The sequence below is a fragment of the Chenopodium album genome, chromosome 3 (assembly GCF_948465745.1).
Source record: "Chenopodium album chromosome 3, dcCheAlbu1.1, whole genome shotgun sequence".
Lineage (NCBI taxonomy): Eukaryota > Viridiplantae > Streptophyta > Magnoliopsida > Caryophyllales > Amaranthaceae > Chenopodium > Chenopodium album.
The window spans coordinates 14,619,614-14,636,475 of NC_137836.1; the positions used below are offsets into that span (position 1 = coordinate 14,619,614).

The 16,862-nt window shown below is 33.2% G+C and overlaps 2 protein-coding genes across 4 annotated transcripts; one reads left to right on the forward strand and one right to left on the reverse strand.

Moving 5' to 3' along the window:
• The first annotated feature begins 377 nt into the window (after nt 1-377).
• LOC145611879 (uncharacterized) lies at nt 378-3,401 on the forward strand. 3 transcript variants are annotated; one of them, XR_014106482.1, is made up of 3 exons: nt 378-645; nt 1,633-1,805; nt 2,186-3,401. XR_014106482.1 is itself a non-coding variant. In XM_081667269.1 (3 exons), exons 2-3 carry the CDS (start codon nt 1,667-1,669, stop codon nt 2,513-2,515), a joined length of 441 nt encoding a protein of 146 aa, XP_081523395.1. In that variant the 5' UTR covers nt 378-645; nt 1,622-1,666; the 3' UTR covers nt 2,516-3,401. The 3 variants fall into 3 exon arrangements, 2 of the variants coding, with proteins under 2 accessions (XP_081523395.1, XP_081523388.1); XM_081667269.1 differs by having other exon boundaries at nt 1,622-1,805; nt 2,214-3,401; XM_081667262.1 differs by having other exon boundaries at nt 2,214-3,401.
• A 7,530-nt stretch (nt 3,402-10,931) lies between these two features.
• Nucleotides 10,932-16,292, reverse strand: LOC145611897 (alpha carbonic anhydrase 7-like). The gene is made up of 7 exons (XM_081667283.1): nt 16,074-16,292; nt 15,660-15,877; nt 13,638-13,744; nt 13,415-13,517; nt 11,593-11,757; nt 11,436-11,489; nt 10,932-11,264 (listed from the first exon to the last, which is right to left on the reverse strand). Exons 1-7 carry the CDS (start codon nt 16,159-16,161, stop codon nt 11,169-11,171), a joined length of 831 nt encoding a protein of 276 aa, XP_081523409.1. The 5' UTR covers nt 16,162-16,292; the 3' UTR covers nt 10,932-11,168.
• Nucleotides 16,293-16,862: the final 570 nt, after the last annotated feature.

The following is a 16,862-nucleotide window of genomic DNA, read 5'->3' on the forward strand; positions in this document are numbered from 1 at the left end:
GTCAAAATAAGCTGTGATAATTTAGGAAACAGTAAAACCACTTCCTAGTATTTCGATTTACACTAGTGGAAAAAATCTTATTTGTAACAAGCTATTCGTAACGGGCATATGATTTCCCGTTACAATTACATTATTTGTAACGGGCAAATTCAATGTCCGTTGCGAATAACCAACTAGTCGTAACCAAAAAGTTTTGCCCGTTATGAATAACCAACTAGTCGTAACCAACAAGTCTTGCCCGTTACGAATAACCAACTAGTCGTAACCAACAAATCTTGCCCGTTACGAATAACCAACTAGACGTAACCAACAAGTCTTGCCCGTTACGAATAGGTTTCAAAGTAAACCCTAACTTTTAATTTGCCCTTTCTCACTCTCAAAATATTATTTCCCCTTTCTCTCTCCAATGTTGAAGCAGCTCAGCCGTCGTCCTCCGTCCTCACTCCCGCAACTCCATTGAAGCAACTCAGTTATCAGCTCAAGCTCCGTTTTCTCTTTCTATTTATTTATAAACCCGCTTTACTTCTTCTTGTTCCCCTTCAATTCTTAGGGTTGTCGAATACATACTTGTTTTTCTCTGAAACCCTACATCAGCAACGACAATTCTCCAGTTGAAGCATACGTAACTTAAAGTTGTGAACCCAGGTATTCTCTCTCCTCACCTTCTTAATTTAAATTTTAAATCCAATTTGTTTCAGTTCAATGCAATTTATCTTCTTTAATTGCAGTTAAGAAATTGAATTCAGTATTTGAATTCGTTTAATTTGTGTTATACTCTTCCTTTGCCTGTATAAATTCAACATGTAAGCCTAAAATTCATCGAATCCTTGTTTTTTAAATTCGTAATTTGATGTTCATTTGATTTGTTCGTTGTTTTTATTGATTGTTTCAATGTTGAATTGATTAATTTGGTGTTCAATTGGTTGATTTAATTTGATTAAACAACAAGCAGTGTGACGATACAGGGCGTTATAGTTAATATCATATATTCTTTGTTTTTGGTTGAATATGACAGATTAAAATGTCAAAAGTGTTATGTTGGATTTTGTGGAAAAATGAAATTGAGTAGATTTGAGTTGTTGTTTTGCAGCTTGTGAAATTAAGGGTTTGAGTAATGGAATGGGTTATTTCTTAAAAATCGAGCTGGGTTCCGGGTGACTCATCTAATCCCCGAAAACCACAATATTACAATGGCTTCAATGTAAACTTTAACATGATTAAGGCATTATTATTACATGTTCATTCTGGTTTCAAGATTTTGTTTGTGACTTTTTGACAATGCGTTCTAATTGTCAATTAACATATCTTGTTTCGAGCACTCATAAGTGATTCATATACCTTACAACATTATTTGGTTAACATGCATGGTGTTGATTTTAGCATAATTATATGCTTCAACTTTTTTTTTAGTATATTTGGCTGTTTTATTATAATCAACTCTTCATTGTCCCATACTTGATTTGATAATAGTGGATTTGTAATATGTTATAGCTTTAATGTCATTACAGTTGAGATAAGTTGATGATTTTACTGTGTTTGCATTTAGCTCATCTGAACTCTGAAGTCTGAAATGTATAGCGGTTGATTCTGGTTTGCTATCTTGATATTTCATGAAAATAAGTTCTTTGATAGATTTATTAAGGAGCGAAAAGAGAAGGATCCAAAGATGGATGTAGCAGTTGCAACTAAGTTTGCTGCATTACCATGGAGATTAGGACGCGAAAGTTTTGTCAAAGCCTTAAAGGATTCTCTCAGTCGCCTAGAACTCTCATCTGTGGAGTTGTATCAAGTTATCAACTACACTGGTGAGTATGATCTTACAGAAAATGGCCAATAACTATGTTAACATTCCGTTTTCCTTTTTTTGACATGGTTCGCTGAACTTTTGATGATCGGCTTTCCATATGTTGCAGTCTATTAAGGTGAGTTATTATATTAGTGTGTTATCATTGACTACTTCATTCCAGATTATTGGATGAAGTTGTGAAAACTGGCAGAGCATGTTAATAAGATAGGCAAACTTATAGAAAATTTATGCAAGTGGGTATGATAAAGAAGAAAAGGCAGCTAGGTCATACGACTTGGCAGCTCCTAAGTACTGGGGCCCCACTACCACCACCAACTTCTCGGTATTTTGCAATTTGAATTCGAGCTTTACTAATTATACTTAATATTGTAATGTCAGGTTCTTGCTGAAAAAGCTTATCTTGTAGGTGTGGAGCAAAAAGGTGTTAAAGTGGATTCTTTTGGAATAGAAGAATCTCTGAAAGAATCTCTGAAAAAGCTTAAAAACCGGTTTCTTTTTTGGATTTTGGCCCGTCAAACTCGTCATGCAGATGGATCGTGGGCTATAGACCCGAAGAATGTCGAAACCCAGCAAATAGCCAATGCTATTGAAAGTGTTGTTTTAAGTAACCAAGCATATTTTATTTTCATTACTTTTGAGCTGATCAATTCTAATCAGGCCTTTTCTGTTTATTGCTCATTTCGTGCGTTGTTTAATGGGCTTTGTTAAATTTGAGGCCTTTTCTGATCAGTTCCGATCAGTTCCGATCAATTCTGATTAGTTCTGAAATTTTAGTTCTGATCAGTTTTGAAATTTCAGTTCTGATCAGTTCTGAAATTTTAGTACTGATCAGTTCTGAAATTTCAGTTTCGATCAGTTTTGATAAGTACTGATTAGTTCTGATCAGTTCTGAAATTTCAGTTCTGATCAGTTTCGATTAGTTCTGAAATTTCAGTTCTGATCAGTTCATTTCAGGCCTTTTCTGTTTATTGCTCATTTCCTGAGTTGTTTAATGGGCTTTGCTAAATTTGACCTACATAATGGTTTATATGCACCATCTACCTCTTGCTTCTACTTATCACATCAGTAGAAAGCTTAAGATAGGGAAAGTGTTACCAAAGTCAATTCCCTTGATGCCTTGCATGCGTGTTACCCTTTTTCTTGATGAAGAGGATTTTTGGTGAACTGAGTGGTTCAACTTCTTGTTCAGAAATATATGTTAATTAAGGCTGTATTTAGGAGTTTTTAACACCTATTTTTTTCCCCTTTATATTTAATTTTCCCACTGCTGATTTGGTATGTATCTAGTGGGTAAAATGAATGAATGCTTGATCATTTGAACACTATGTTGATATAAACTATACATTTACATATACTCATGTTATTCATCTTTGAAAGTGGTATTTGGACACATGTTAATTATATTTAAGCAATTAGATTACGTTAGTTATAATTTACAAATTGTCAAAGATTGACAGACTCATCAATGTTAATATGAGATTGAAGTTGGTTATAATTTAGTCTTGCTTTTATGAAGTTCTGTTGATTGGGAAAGTAAGGTGTCCGTTACAAATAAATACTTATTTCGTAACGGGCACCTTTTTGCCCCTTAGGCAATTTTGAAGCCTTTTTTGCTCTATACGCACTCAAAAGTGAGTAAATGTCACTTTTCATTGATTTCAATTCATAGAAACCAAAATATAAGTTAATTAAGGATGTTATGTGTTTTATTGTGTTAATTTGAACCAATACATGAAAGATGGGAAAGATAGAAGTCCCTTAGGCTATTTTAAAGCCTTTTCGGCTCTATACGCTCCCAAAAGTGAGTAAATGGTCACTTTTCATTGATTTCAATTCATAGAAACCAAAATAGAAGTTAATTAAGGATGTTATGTGTTATATTGTGTTAATTTGAACCAATACATGAAAGATGGGAAAGATAGAAGTCCCTTGGGCAATTTTAAAGTCTTTTTGGCTCTATACGCTCCCAAAAGTGAGTAAATGGTCACTTTTCATTGATTTCAATTCATAGAAACCAAATCATAAGTTAATTAAGGATGTTATGTGTTTTATTGTGTTAATTTGAACCAATACATGAAAGATGGGAAAGATAGAAGTCCCTTAGGCAATTTTAAAGCCTTTTTGGCTCTATATATACGCTTCCAAAAGTGAGTAAATGGTCACTTTTCAGTGATTTCAATTCAAAGAAACCAAAATATAAGTTAATTAAGGATGTTATGTGTTATACTGTGTTAATTTGAACCAATACATGAAAGATGGGAAAGATAGAAGTCCCTTAGGCAATTTTGAAGCCTTTTTTGGCTCTATACGCTCTCAAAAGTGAGTAAATGGTCACTTTTCATTGATTTCAATTCATAGAAACAAAAATATAAGTTAATTAAGGATTTGCGTGTTTAATGTGTTAATTTGAACCAATACATGAAAGATGGGAAAAATAGAAGTCCCTTATGCAATTTTAAAGCCTTTTTTGGCTCTATACGCTCCCAAAAGTGAGTAAATGGTCACTTTTCAGTGATTTCAATTCAAAGAAACCAAAATATAAGTTAATTAAGGATGTTATGTGTTTTGTTTCTATATTATGAGTTTTATTTCTATAATTTGGTTCATCACATTTATTCTAATGATTGTTTTTATTATGGATTGTTTTTATTTTGTAACCTCTTTCATATGTTTTTTTTTTCAATAGGATTTTTGTCCAAGGACCGCCCCGTATGATGTTGACGAGTTGAATGTGGTTCGAGAACAATGGGCGCAATACTTTAGAAGTAAATATTTATTGAATGCATAACTATTAGCTTAGGTAGAACAACGTAATATTTTTAGTGTTGTTGTATATGTTGGATAAATTTATACAAGTTTTTATTTGTAATGTGTTACTACTTCAGTTTTTATATTACGTCGTATTAATTTTAACGAAAGATTGTTCGGTATAATTGCTTATTTACAGGAACAAGTATATTATAACAGGTTTTTATTAATAAATATTAATTATATATAAATACATGCTGTCGAAATTAAATAAAATGAAAATTTAATTTAATAATTATTTGTAACGGTAGCAAAATTGTCAGTTACAAATAACTAGTTATTCGTAACGGGCACTTTTGTTGTCCGTTACAAATAAGTGTTAAATTATATACAATAAAACTCTATTCGTAACGGACATTTAAGTTGTCAGTTACGAATAATCACTTATTCGTAACGGGCGTTTTAGGTGCCCGTTACGAATAAGGACTTATTTTAATACAAAAAAATTTTATTCGTAACTGACATTTCAGATGTCCGTTACGAATAACCCCTTATTCGTAACTAACATTTAAAATGTCCGTTACGAATAACCCCTTATTCGTAACTAACAATAATGAGTTATTCGTAACGGACATTTTAAATGTTAGTTACGAATAAGGGGTTATTCGTAACGGACAGTGCCCGTTACGAATAACAATGGCCATCCGTAACGGCCGCATACGTAACGGACGCTGCCCGTTACGGATGGCCCCTTTTTGCCCGTTACGGATGAGGTTTTTTCCACTAGTGTTACTTACTGCCCAAGATCCCACTCCTTACACTTCCTAGTTTTAAGGGAGTTGTGGTTGAGTGGTGATTGAGGCAACGATTATTTCAACTTCCTAATTTTCCTATAAATATATAGCTTCGGTTTTCTATTGAGAAAAATATACTTGAGCATTACAGTCTTTTAGCTTTAAAAAGAGTCATAATCCACTTGAGTCCTTGAGTGTCTTTGTACTTAGCAATTTAGAGTTTAATCTTGAGTTGTATTGAGATAGAGTTTCTGGAAACTCTAAGAGTGTTTTATTGCTTTGAGTGAAGCAAGGAGAAAGAGAGAGTTAGAGAGATCGACTGATTGAGGGATCAGTTGAAGGGAGCTTAAGTTTGTTGAGGAACTTGAGTTTAGAGTCTTAATTTGTAATAGGTTGTTTGCCCTATTATTATTAAGAGTTGAGTTTAAAATCCCTTGTGGTCGTGGTTTTTCTTCTTGATTAGTGCCAAGAATTTTCCACGTAAAATATCTCTTTGCACTTTTAGTTTTTGTTTGAGTTCCTTTATAAATTCCGCAAAAATTATCCTAGTTCCTCTACAATACAATTCATCCCCCTCTTGTATTGTTCATTCGAGTCAACAAAAAGATATAATATAGTCATATAGAACAACTTCGGGTCAAATACTCCTATCTTACACTCCAAAGTCATACTACACTTTCGACTAGGACATCAACGTTGGTGATTCATAGTTTGGACATCAACGTTTCTACTCCCCCTCCCTTCTTTATCAGTTACTTCTTGATCGATTAATATAGTGTTGCGTTTTATCAATTTATTTTTTAAATTGTTAATATTTTTAATTAAAATTAAATTATAAGTATATAATATTAAAATAATATAAGTCATACGAATCTAATAAAATCCCACATCACTATATTTGCGTAGCTATAGATCATCAAAGCTAGTCATAGTAAAAAAAAAATATGAATAGTGTAAAAGTCAAGCTGTTGCAAGAATAAAAAAAATGGACAAAGTATATAATAGAATAATGTCTTTTAATAGTTTAATTTTCCAATTGATTTATATATACTTTCATGAATTAATCTTATATTATGCAATATAATCTTCCTAATTATTTACTTCTTCATTTTTTATATATACTAGTTTAAAAAATAATATTTTTTTTGAAAATAATGCAATGCACACTATTTTTTACTTAATTAACCTAATTATGAATTACAATGTCAATTTAAAAATAATATTTTTTTTGAAAAACCAATATTTTTAATTGAAACAAATACTTTAATTTCTTTTCAAAGAAAACTAATTTAGATTTTATATTATATTGATATCAAAATTTGTTGATCATTAAATATTTTTTTTTTTAAAAAAAGCAAATTTAATGATGATAGGGTTTTATATAAGAATGAGATTTTATGTTATATATTTATAACATGTACAATGTACTTATATGTCCCTATTTTGTTGGCATAACCGGCAAAATATTTTATAGCATACTTTATTTGACCGGGAAAAAATATTTTATACAAATTTAATTGACTTACTAATCTGACAATTAATAATTAAGTTTCTTTATTTTTATTTTATATTTATAGTTATTGAATAGTAGTGTTATTATTATAAATAAATCAACAAATGTGTAATAAAAGCTAACGTGTCAATCCTGGTTGAAGTGAAAAAAAATTTAAAAGAAAAAAATACGATGTGAATGATCCAGAATACGGGAGTAGTACACTATTCTTATATATTACCTTCTACATAGGAAATTTTGACATTTGCTACCAGGGAAAACACCTGCTTTCACATTTACTACCGGTTAATTTTTTTTACTTTGCCACCATACCTAAATCAGAGTTTGTTAAAAATCACTACCACTTAACGGAATCTGTTAGGATTAACAGATTCCGTTAAGTTTATTCAAAAAAAAAAAAAAAAACCATCCACCCTTAAAAGCCAACCCCTCCCATCAGCTACCCTCCCCCATGCCCTTGCCGGCGGCAGAAAGCCAAAGATGTGGCTTACGCCGGTGACCCTATCAAAATCGGACTCTTCCCCTTTAGGGATGGCAATGGGGCGGGTCGGATGCGGATGATGGTACCTCCATACTCATACCTGCTTAAAAATCTTATACTCATCCCCGCCCCACCACCCGTGGCGGGTACAATATCCACATCCATACACGCCCCACCGGGTACAAGATAGGATTCATCCTCGCCCCATCACCCACTTGGATATTCATACCCACCTCATACCCGCTCCAACATCGTCCCACACCCAATTCCATGACACTCTATTGTATCACATTAATGACAATTATATCAAATTAGGTTAAAAAAATTGGGACTTTTACTATTCAAGCTTATTGGGTCTTAAGGGGTATCAAGTTTCATAAATTATAAACTCTTATAAAAGAAATATGGTGTGGGTATAAGGTGGGTATGGGGCGGGGCGGATATGGAGCGGGTTTACTCTAAAATCCATACCCGCCCCATCACCCATGGCAGGTACAAATTTTATACCAACCCTCGCCCCATCACTCGCCAAACCTCCCTCCATCCCCGCCCCACTTGGGCGGGGGTAGGGCGGGTCTCCCATTTAGTCCGACCCACTGTCATCCCTGCTCTCCTTCCCCCACCAAAAAACCGACACCCCTAACCCTAAACCACTAGCAATTTGTGGCTTCTTTTGGTGCTACTGTTGTTCCTCTTAGATATGCTTTGCCTTCGCAATTAAATTGTCAATCACAAGATTCGATTGCTCCGAAAACGAAACTGGGTCGTTCGCCAAAGGCTAAGCCTTAGGCCAGCCTAGTTTGGGTTCTGTCGGCCCATCTCCAGATCCTGCGGTAGGAGTTGGTAATGGGCCTTCAACTAGTAAAAGGCCTCGAGGCAGGCCGCCGAGGCAGCAGCAACAGCAGCGGCCGGCTGTTGCGGAGGTGTCGTTTGTTAAGCCTGTTTATAATGCTCCACCACTAGAGGTTGGGTTTGAATAATGGACAACCTGTTAAGTTTTCAAGAATAAGCCAAATATCCGATTTATCAGGCGCAGCTGATTGGGTGTCGGTTTGGGGCAAGGGAGAGAATATGGGTGGCATAGTGGGATGAGGTGGGTTAGTCGACACGACTAAGGGTGTCAGGGACGCTGGCCGAGGGTGGGGAAGGAGTAGTGGCTGAAGATGGCAGTGAGGTGGCTGGACAGTGGTTGGGCGCCACTAACGGAAATAGTAACGGTGTAAGACATCAGGTAGTGAATTTTAACAAACTCTAATTTAGGTGGTAGCAAAGTAATATATATATTAACCGGTAGTATATGTGAAGACAAGTGTTTTCCCTGGTAGCAAATGTCAAAATTTCCTTATACGTAGTATATGTTTGCTTATTATACAAAAAAAATACCTATTATAATATATATGAAAGATTTGTTAAATTGAAACTTAATTAATATAGGATATATAAATATTACCTCCGTTTCTTTTTAGTTGACACGTATTCCTTTTTAGGAAGTTTTTTTTTAGTTGACACGTTTCCTTTTGGGGTAAATTTTTTACCTTGCATTTACAAGCTACCCCACTTGCTTTTTTATTCTCTCTCACTCTCTCTCCTCTCCTTAATATATGTGCCTGAATCAAACGCATCAACTAAATAGAAACAGAGGAAGTATTTATCATGAAGATTTGAAATTAAAATAAAAAAAGGAAAGTAAAATGGTGTCACGTGGCTTTATGGCCTTAGTTAACGGATTCCTAAATGGAATCAGTTAAGTGATGGTAAAATCTAGAACGTTTTCCTTAGGTATTGCTGAAATCAAAATTAATTCCTACTTTGCACTGTTTTAAAAACTTATTCCTTGAATGGTGTCCACGTAGGATCGAATATTAGCTTTGTTTTTTGGTTATGTGTAGAAGCGCAAGGAAGGATAGCGGTTTTACATGTACAACCGCAATTGTTGGTAGCGGTTGTATATGAATATGGATGGCAACGGGTCGTACTCGAAGCGGATTATGCTAAATCCGACTCCGACCCGACAGGAAGTCGGAGGTTAAATCCGACATCCGACTCCGACTTCAATATCCGACCTCCGACTTCGACTCCGATCCGACCCGACTCCGAGTTTTTTTTCATTATTCAATATACTTTGAGATGTTGGGCTATTTGGGCCTTTACAACCCACACCCAATGCCACCATGACCCACGCAAAAATCCACTATCTATTGGAGTCAGAGTCGTATAATTCGTTAAAGTCGAATATTTGTCGGAGTCGGATTTTTTTCTCGGATTTTTTATAGGATCCGACTCCGACCCTCCTCCGACTCGGAGTCGGATTATTTTAACGGAGTCGAACTCGGATTGCTTTTTTCTCGGACTCGAAGCGGATATTTTACCTCGGATCGGGGCGGAGTAGGGTCGGATCCGGACTAGATTGCTATCCCTATATATGATTATTGCTAATTTTCTATTGGCGTTTCTTTTTGCAAGTTTTTTTTAACCATCCCATTGATAATCTGATATAATCTCACCATTTAACCGTGCAAGTTTTTATTAACAGCCCCAACTGCAAAAAATTACAAAGAAAAACAGGAAGAAAAAAAAATACATGGAATTGGAGTTCTTGAGGTTGAATGCTGAGATATTCCCCTAAATTCATAATTGTATAATATTACCCAGAAAATCAAAAGAAAAAAAATTACAATTAAAAGCTGAATTTAGAGAAAGGAAGAACAGAGAAGATCAGATCAAACAAGATTTGAGGTTTACAATTAAGAAAACAAGAATGAAAGTACAGGAGAGAGAAAATGGGAAGATAGAGAAGAACGTGGTAAGAGAAAATGTGTTCTTTTATTGTTGGGCCTAATTTGAATTTTTATCATCATTGTACAGATTTGTACTGTGTAGTGTGTACTCGTACTACAGGATTTGCGGTTCTACACCTAACAAAAAAAAAAAACAAAGCTAATGTCTGATCCTACGTGGACACTATTTAGGGAATAAGTTTTTTAAAACAATGCAAAGTAGGAATTAATTTTGATTTCAACAATATCTAGGGAAATCGTTCTAAAATCCATTTTTTGGAATTTTGTTTGGTGTTAAAATTATATTTTTTTTTATGGGGGTGTTAAAAATCAATTTTGGGTTTTTGTGTGGTGTTAATTAACATCTAAAATTTGCAATTTTTTTATTCAGAACATGACAAGTGTCATGTCAAATTCGCTTTTAGTATTATGTCATTGACTAGTTCATTGCAATGTTTTAAAATTTACACTTGGCATGCATGCATAGCTTCAACCCTTCACAACCTTATTATTAATAAATAAAGTAAGAAAAATATGTGATCCGATCCTTAAAGGATATCATTAATTAGTACAAATATAAAAATGTTATCCCATAGTAATATAAATTGAAACAAATATAACAAGATCTCACATGATACATTTTACGGTTTTACCTAACATATAATTAGCAAAAACAGTTAAATGGAAATATGTAAATAATGCAAATTTTCAAATGTTCAAACAAAAAGGAAACAAATAAAGTAGTTATTAGTACCTTCTCTCAAGTTTTACAATTATTAGTACCTTCTCTCAAGTTTTACAAAGCTAAAAAAGTTTTAAAAGCGGGCACAACTATATTCAATATGTCTGGATACAATTTTTTTTGTGTGTAGTCAAACCAATTTGATATTCTGTTACCATAATCACACATTCAAAATGCACTATTTTATTTTCATTTAAAGTTGAAGAGAAAGCCCTGCTGAGTTAAAAACTCACACAATTTGTAATTTTAATACTCGCAATAGATGTACACCCCAAATGTGACATAATATCATACCAAAAAATACTCCTAATTTTCTCCGTTACGACTCTTGATAGTCGTAGTATAAAGTCGAATCTTCCTTCCATTCTTTGGATGCACTGGTCTTGCATTTTTCTCCGCATCCTACCCAAAACAATGGAAAATAAAATTAACATCCATTTACGTGCAAGTAGTTAGTTGTTCTCTAACTAGGAACTTTGTGAACGAGAAAGATCAATTCATTAATAAAGCATCATGTTAATAGATACGAGTCATACGACATCCACAAAATATATACTTGTACTCTTAACTTACGTCATGAACAACTTCTCGCATCATTGCTACTTGATGTTCCGAAATTGTAGCAACCTATTGAAAAGAAAATTATTTTATAAAACATGCATATAAATTATGAATCTTTCAATCATTAGAGAAAAACGTGCATAGTTTATGATAAAGTTTACATATATACCCGTTTATCGACAGTCCAAATGACACCTTCAGTACAAGGAGGAGTGGTTAATGAGCCCATATATCTGTAGTACTTATTTCCTCTAAACTTTATTTCTCCAGGATTAATTTCACCGGCGTTTGTCTTGTCTAGAGCATGAGGTACTAATTCTAATTTTTTCATGAGCTGTAAAAAAATATTGCAAAATGTTAAGCAATTGCTTTTTATTGTAAAAAATTAAAAACAAAGTATAACTTTAACCAATGATTGATTTAGGCTGTGTTCTATTAACTTATTGCAAAAAAACTTATTGCAAATACTAGTATTTGCTAATTGCAGAATTGGTCATATCATATTAGACCTTGTTGCTAAATTTTTATAAAATATGTGCTTAAAAATTAATTAAATTTACATATTTGACAAGAGCAATGGTTGTAGCTAGGGATTTGCTTGCAATTTCAATAATTCCTTAGTTACTAGCTTGACCATTGGAGCTAGAAAAGGTAATTAAACTTGCCAAAATAAAATGTCCATTGCACTAATTAAGCTCTTTCCATGTATTTTCTGTCCATCGACTACAACTAAGCTAATAGCTAGCCATTGGAGTAAAAAGTAGCTAAGATGATAATTAGCTTAAAAGATTATATGGCATGGTAAGCTAATTGTCAAATTAGCTTGTCATTGGAGTTCCTCTAAGAAGCTAAATATATTCAAATTGAAACGGACAAATAATGTCAAAGTTTAGTCAAATCAACAACTCAATTCAAATCACATAAGATTAGATGAACCAAGAATAACCCTTAGTTTATCTATCTATTAACATATACTAAAAGCAGATCTTTCTATGACATTTGTGAAAAAATTTCTAGCCATTTTCGTTTTTTTTTCCTCAAAATCTTTAACTACACTATTTATACCTTATGATATTTACTTTCCAGTTTGACAATAATCATATTCCATATACAACCAAATAAAATATTTCTAATTATCTTTTATATAGTTTATATTTTGTAATATCATTGTTAAAAATATTTAACAATCTCGCATTGCACGGGAATTTAACCTAGTTATGACTAAGATACAAAAATATAGGGCTTATCCCAAGTAAACTTAGGGAAGGCATGTATCCCGAATTATTTGTCACGCTACTATGTACAAATCTAACCCTTTGGTTAAGGAAATGATGAAATCTCACAAATCTACCCTTGAATAATTTTCGTGGCATAATAAGAAATATTTTCCCTTTTTATGACTTGTGCTGTTGTACATTTTTACTTTCTTCTTAATGTTTTCAAATTATATATTAAGCATCGAGAAATAAAAATTGATTAATTATTTATTAACATATTTACTTACTGAGGTGAGTCCTATAAGATTTCAAATGTTGTTTTTCTACATTAATTAAAGCAACAAATAGTCAAAGTATACTATTAAAGTCAAAATATTGCTAGTAAAAAGCAGATGAAATATTGCATATCAACCAAGATAATATAAGAGTTTGTATTAATTTTTGTATTAGGCCCTGTTTGATTCATCTTAATTTTGCTGAACTGAAATTATTTTTACTGAACTGAACTTATTTTTACTGAACTTAAATTATTTTTACTGATTTTCTATTATAATTCTTCTTTAAAAAAACTGAATTTTACTGAACTGAAATTATTATTACTGAACTGAAATTAATTTTACTGAACTGAAATTATTTTTACTGAACTAAAATTATTTTTACTTAATATTATTTTTTTAAGGTGAAGAGAACAGGGCCTCATTTACTTAGCTTGCTCCATTGACAAAAATTAATTTTGAACGGATGGAGTACAAATATTTGAATTCAATTCCATACCTTTGTAAGGAATAGATTAGGTTTGCCAAGCTTGTAAAGAAGTCCAATAACAGCAATCTTGTTATCTAAGCTTTGATGTACCAAGTGCAATTCTGCAGCAAACCTAGGTTGTTCCAACAAAATTCATTAGATTATTAACATTTACTTTTGTGAGAAAAAAAGCTTTTTATTAATCAACAAGAAAAAATATGTACAAGAAAAAATATAGTATAAGTAGTGATACCTTATGCCATTTATAGTGTGCTCTGATGGGGAGTGCCAATGGCATTGCCTAAGGATATAAGTAGTGCCATTCATCTGTATTGAACTGTGTCCATTTTCCCACTCAATCTGACAATAAAAGTTTTTTTTTTTTTTTTTTTTTTGTTATAAAAATTCAAAAATTTGATAAGATAAAAAATGGAATAAGAAACTTCATACTTCATATTATATTAGCAACTAGCTAGACAAGGATTGAAATTTTATTTATTCAAATATGGAGTAGTTAAAGTAGAGGTGATCAAAGGGTGGGCCAAAGCAAGAAAAAATAGCCCGCATGCTCGGGCCATGCAAGGCTTTGGACCGAAAAGTGCTTGACCAAACCAGTAATGTGCTTGGAGTTGGGTGTTTGTATTGAGTAAAATAAGTATGGGCGTTTGTATTCTACTTGTTATACATAATTGATATAGATAGACATGGGTCTAGCTGAAATAAAAGTTGAGTTTGCATGGCATGAAAATGTCCGGCATAACACGAGAGATCCGTTGGTGGGTCATGGACCATGCACGATATCATTTTCGAAATTTGGCATCAACCAAATGCAAGAACGATTGACTACCCTTCTATCATTTTTTTTTTCTAGTTTCCTATTTAGAGAGCCGGAAGGGAAAGTTAATGATAATCGATCCCAATATCCACTGAAATCGGGAGAAAGTTGTAACCATTCGATCTATCCATCACTCTCAGAGTTTGGTAGCACGACACTAAAAGTAGGCCGAACAATGCTTGGGCTCAAATTATGCAAAATTAACATAACACGACTATGCCTAGGTCCGTTCAAGGCAAACAATACAATGGCATAACTCATGGGCCCACATGTTATGGCCGTGCCCACCTTTATAATTGGTAGCCAACTAGCCAGACTAAGGATGGCAATTTTATATGGATATCCATTAACCCGCTCCACCCGCTTAAATTAAATGGATGAAAACCCGACTTAAATGGATGGAAGGCGGGTGGTGGATGAAACGGGTGACGGATTGGATCGGATTCGGGTGGAGCTTTAAGTCATCCGTCACCCGATCCATCACCCGCTTATCATCCACCCATTTATTTTTATATATAAAAAAAAATACAAAACTTTTAAAAAAAACCCTAATCTAATGTACATACTACATACAGCTAGCCGCACATAGTCATTCTCAACTCTCAAGTCCTCCTAACAGTCTCTCTCCTTCTTTAGTTCCTCACACTCTCTACTCACCACCAAATATTCCATTTTTACCGGCAACTTCTCACCAGAACGTCTCACACTCCTCTTGGGCGAGGCGGCGACTCCTCTTACGCGATTAAGTTCATTAATTTCATGAATTTTTGAAGGGAAAATGGCATCACAGATCACTTATTTAACTTAATCATATCAATAGTTCATGTATTTCATAGTTGGTGGTACTAGTAATTGATCTTGTAATGCTAAATTGCTAGTGCTATATTTTTTTTTTAATTTTTGCAATGCCGATTTAGATGGCACAGTAGGAATTACTTAGCATCAATTTTTTTTTTTGTTTAATTTCATAACACAAGTTTAATCTTCACCCGTTTATCATCCGATCCACCCGTTTCACCCGCGGATGATGGGTGGATCGGATGTGGATGATGGGGTTAGCGGGTGGTGGGTGGATCGGGTGGAGTGGATGGAGGTAGCGGATGGATGCAGGTGAAGCTCCACCCGATCCGAATCCGACCCGTTGCCATCCCTAAGCCAGACGTATAAAACGAAATATAGTGTAGACATTATAGAGTAAACATACTTTTCTACTACTACAAATCCACAATCTAACATTGTTTTTTTTTTTTTTTTTTTTGGCAGCTAATCTAACATTGTTAACTCTGACAGATTGTTATACAATTCCCGAAAAAAAAAAAAAAAAAAGTTGCAATCATAAAGAATCTGATTTTCCTGATTGAAAGGGTAAGCGAGTATTAAAAATAAAATAAAATTGCTCCAAAATAGAACAGTAAAAAACAGAAAAAATTAGAAAATTACCATAATATCATGTCCTCTATTTTTTACAGTAGCATTACCAGTCCTATAATTTTTGACAATTTCTTCAGATTTGGGCAATACTTGAACTCGTCTATGTAATAAATCAATTGGCGATTGCATTCTACCCGTTTTACAAGTCTCCCATTCTTCCTTTATATGTCCCCATTTTTCTGGCCCTCTTTCACTTCCTCTTATGTAGTCAAATTCTGTCTCATCATCTGCCAATCAAAATTCCAAAATAAGTGCACAAAAACTTACACTTGTATAACTTTTATCCGTTGAGCGACGGCCCTTCCACTCGGTACCATCGGGTAAACGGATCTTAAAAAAAAAAAGTAAACATTATGCTATATAAAAAGTTTATGTAAATACGAAGTATTCAAATTAAAATAGAATGGAGTGCGAATATATTACCGACTTCTTGAGCAATTGTTGGTCCGATAAGGAGAAAGATGAGGATGGAGAAGATTAGAGAAGACATTAGCATTGAAGGGTACTTCATTTTTGTATTTTTAATGATTTAGTGTATAAATATTTGAGATGGTCTTATGTTTGAATTTATATACAATATTTATAGATTAAATAAGAATACTTGTCTTGCCATTTCAGTATTAAAATACAAAAATTGGTACAAAAACATAATTTCTGCACACCTTCATATAATAATGTTGATTTTTATAATTATTTTGGTGTTGGGTCTTAACCACTTGCTGACTATTCTTCAGTTTACAGTTTTACACCGTGTCAACTAGCCTTTAATCGAATATTCTAATATCATAAGTTTTGACTAAATGTAGGCTTCTTAGTTGAAAGTTACAAAAAAAAAAAAAAAAAAAAAATGTTGAAAGTTACATGATACATTCTATGACATTTTAATATGAAATCATGAAGTATTACAAGTTGAAAGTTACACGTTTTCCAAAAAAAAAAAAAAAAAAAATAAAATATATATTTATATATATATTGTTGAAAGTTACATGTTTTCCAAAAAAAAAAAAAAAAAAAAAATTGTTGAAAGTTACATGATACATTCTATGACATTTTAATATGAAATCATGAAGTATTACAAGTCTACAAGGAATTAATCATGGGAAAGATATTGTTTAAATATTGGTTGAAAATAAAAATTGATAATCAGAAATCACTATAAAGTTAACTTGAAATCAATTTTACCCGGAAATTTACAATCCAAACCTAACTTGG

Coding starts and splice junctions, on each gene's coding strand:
- LOC145611879 (XM_081667269.1), top strand. CDS start 1,667: ATGGATGTAGCAGTTGCAACTAAGTTTGCTGCATTACCATGGAGATTA. Junction 1,806..2,213: donor TCAAGTTATCAACTACACTG/GTGAGTATGATC, acceptor CTTATCTTGTAG/GTGTGGAGCAAAAAGGTGTT.
- LOC145611897 (XM_081667283.1), bottom strand. CDS start 16,161: ATGAAGTACCCTTCAATGCTAATGTCTTCTCTAATCTTCTCCATCCTC. Junction 11,490..11,592: donor TTTGGACTGTCGATAAACGG/GTATATATGTAA, acceptor TCTTTTCAATAG/GTTGCTACAATTTCGGAACA. Junction 11,265..11,435: donor TGCGAGAAGTTGTTCATGAC/GTAAGTTAAGAG, acceptor TGTTTTGGGTAG/GATGCGGAGAAAAATGCAAG.